This window comes from Mauremys reevesii, linkage group 13 (genome assembly GCF_016161935.1).
Source record: "Mauremys reevesii isolate NIE-2019 linkage group 13, ASM1616193v1, whole genome shotgun sequence".
NCBI classification, from domain to species: Eukaryota; Metazoa; Chordata; order Testudines; family Geoemydidae; genus Mauremys; species Mauremys reevesii.
The window spans coordinates 10,974,325-10,977,188 of NC_052635.1; the positions used below are offsets into that span (position 1 = coordinate 10,974,325).

The 2,864-nt window shown below is 41.7% G+C and overlaps 1 protein-coding gene across 1 annotated transcript; it reads right to left on the reverse strand.

Annotated features, from left to right (window-relative positions):
* Positions 1–843: 843 nt before the first annotated feature.
* On the reverse strand, positions 844–1,776 carry LOC120379987 (olfactory receptor 6N1-like). Its single transcript, XM_039497497.1, has one exon. The coding sequence runs from the start codon at positions 1,774–1,776 to the stop codon at positions 844–846; it is 933 nt and encodes a 310-aa protein (XP_039353431.1).
* Positions 1,777–2,864: the final 1,088 nt, after the last annotated feature.

Below are 2,864 nucleotides of genomic sequence, written 5' to 3' on the forward strand. Positions count from 1 at the left end.
GTCTCCCATTCCCATCTTCTGGTGAACAGAGGATAGCAATACCATCCCTTCACATCCTGGCTAATAATCACTGATGGACCTATCCTACATGAATTTATCTAGTTCTTTTCTGAACCCTGTTATAGTCTTGCCCTTCACAACATCCTCTGACAAAGAGTTCCACAGGTTGACTGTGCATTGCATGAAGAAATACTTCCTTTTGTTTGTTTTATACCTGCTGCCTATTAATTTCATGTGGTGACCCCTAGTTCTTGTATTATGAGAAGGAGTAAATAACACTTCCTTATTTACTTTCTCCATACCCGTCATGATTTTATAGACCTCAATCATATCCTCCCTTGGTTGTCTCTTTTCCAAGCTAAAAATTCCCTTGGTCTAACAACCTCATATTTTGACCACTAACCCTACCATGGACCCTATGAGGCTCAGCAATATTCAGGACAATCCCAGTAAGCATGTAGGTATTAAAACACTTAGAAACATCATCTGTTAAACAGGAAGTGAGTATCAACCTTAACTATAGCAGAGCTGTCATTTCACTATACGATACTATGTGCTACATTTTCTTATTGATTTCAGCTGCCTCCATTTTTGGGTTGCCCAACTTATCATCTACCCTCTGAATACCAGGCTTTTTAAAGGTGTTTCAAGAAGAACACCCCAAAATTGAGGTACTGAAAATCACTGGTTACAACTGAAAATGTCTTATGTATTTCTGTCACATCAGTGGAAGGAGTCATTTTGGAGGGGAAGATGTATAGGATGATAGGAATAAATGGTGGAATGGAGAGACACAGGACATTGAGAGAAGGGGTGAGGAAGCAAGGTTAGGTGCTCTGAAACTTAACCGTTGTTCCTCAAGAATGTTTTTCTCAGGGCCGTTTTCACATCCTTATTCCTCAGTGTGTATATGATCGGATTCAGCAATGGCGTTATCACCGAGTAGAAAACTGACACCACTTTATTGATGTTAGACTCATACTTCACTGCAGGGCGGACATACATGAAAATGATGGTCCTGAAATAGATGGTGACCACAGAGAGGTGCACAGCACAGGTGGAAAAGGTCTTCTTGCGGACGGCAACTGACGACATCCTCAGTATGGTGGCTATGATTTGGAAGTAAGAGGCCATGGTGAAGAGGACAGCAGACATGATGACGACAGTGCTGAAGGCATAGCCTACTGCCTGTATGGAGTAGGTGTCATTGCATGAGAGCCTAAAGAGCTGATTGGCATCACAGAAGAAATGGTTAATCCTGTTGGGGGTGCAGAAGGAAATCCTGGCAAGCATGAAAGATGCAAATGTGGGACAGACAAACCCCGTGAGCCAGCATAACATAGCTAAGTACTGGCAGGTGCTAGGACTCATGATGGTGGAGTAATGCAGTGGGTTGCAGATGGCCAAGTACCGGTCGTAAGCCATGACTGTCAGGAGGAACAGCTCAGTAGCAGCAAAGGAGAAGAAGAAGTAATACTGGGCAATGCAGCCGGAGGCAGAGATGGTGCTCTGCTCCGCCAGGAAGCTGGCCAACATCTTGGGTACTGTGACGGTGCTGTACCAGACCTCCACCAAAGAGAGGTTACAGAGGAAGAAGTACATGGCAGTGTGGAGGTGGGAGTCCACCAGGATGACGAGGATGATAAGCACATTGCCCATGAGTGAGAGGAGGTAAATTATTAGGAACAGCACAAAGAGCAGGATCTGGAACTGTGGCAGGCTGGTGAACCTCTGGAAGATGAACTCAGTGACCACTGTCCGGTTCTCTCTCTCCATGGGATTGGCCGGATAAATCTGTAAATTAAGAGGCACTTCATCTTCTGCATAAACATAACTGGCCCAAAAAACACCAGTTACATCTTGGATTAATGAATTATTAGGAGCTTCTCTCTCTCTCTCTCTCTCTCTCTCTCTCTGTTTGCATGTCATCTGTTGATCTGAACATTATTTGATTACCAACAGGAATTAGGACCAGATTTGTAAAGCTATTTAGGCACCTAACTGATTTCAATGAGATTTTGGTGCCTAAATACCTTTAAATATCTTGACTTTTAATAGTACCTTTCTTTTTTTCATGTTGATTCCTAAACCTCCACTGAAATTTATAACCCAATACATCAAACCTCCCTCCTTTCCACTTGAATTCCCCATTCAAATCCGCTTCATTTTCCTCATTTTCAGTAGTAGTTGTGGAGTAAGGTAGAGAGTCTCATGATTGACCCTTGCAATTATAAACAATACTATGGATTTAAAGCAGTGTAACTGAGGCCAGAATTTTTCTTGGATATTTTTTAACTTCCAGGTCTCCTAGCCAAATTGGAAGGTGCTGGAAGACATGGGAACAAGTTCTGCTTTGAGTTATACCAGTCTACCTGGATAAGGATTACAATGGTACAAATGAAAGGAGAATTTGATAGGTACAATGAATCTAGTAATACTATTCAGTAACCTAAGTAAAGTGAATTGATAAGTATTAATCTACCCCAAAAAAGTGAGTTTAGGTTAAAGCATTTCAGAATCAGATTCTGATCTAAGTTACATTAGTGTAAATCCAAATAAATATATTAACTTCTACTGAGTTACAACTAAGATGAGAATTTGGTACTGAGTCTTCATTGGCTATGTGTTTACACAGCAAAACATCACCATCACTATGGTCACTGATAAGCCATTGTGCCATCAATATTAGGATACAGTGCATAGGCTGAATGGTCTTGTCACCCTGAGATCTGGGCTGTGATGTAGTGGCATGGAAGAGTGTGGTTGTGTGTCGGTAGAAGAGATTCAGAGCAGGAGGTGAATGGGCTTCTGATTTACTGCCAATATTTATCTTGAGACAAATAAAAGTCTTTAGTCTCCAGGTT

Excerpts from the sequence above, each read along its gene's own strand:
- LOC120379987 (XM_039497497.1), bottom strand. The coding sequence starts at position 1,776 with ATGGAGAGAGAGAACCGGACAGTGGTCACTGAGTTCATCTTCCAGAGG.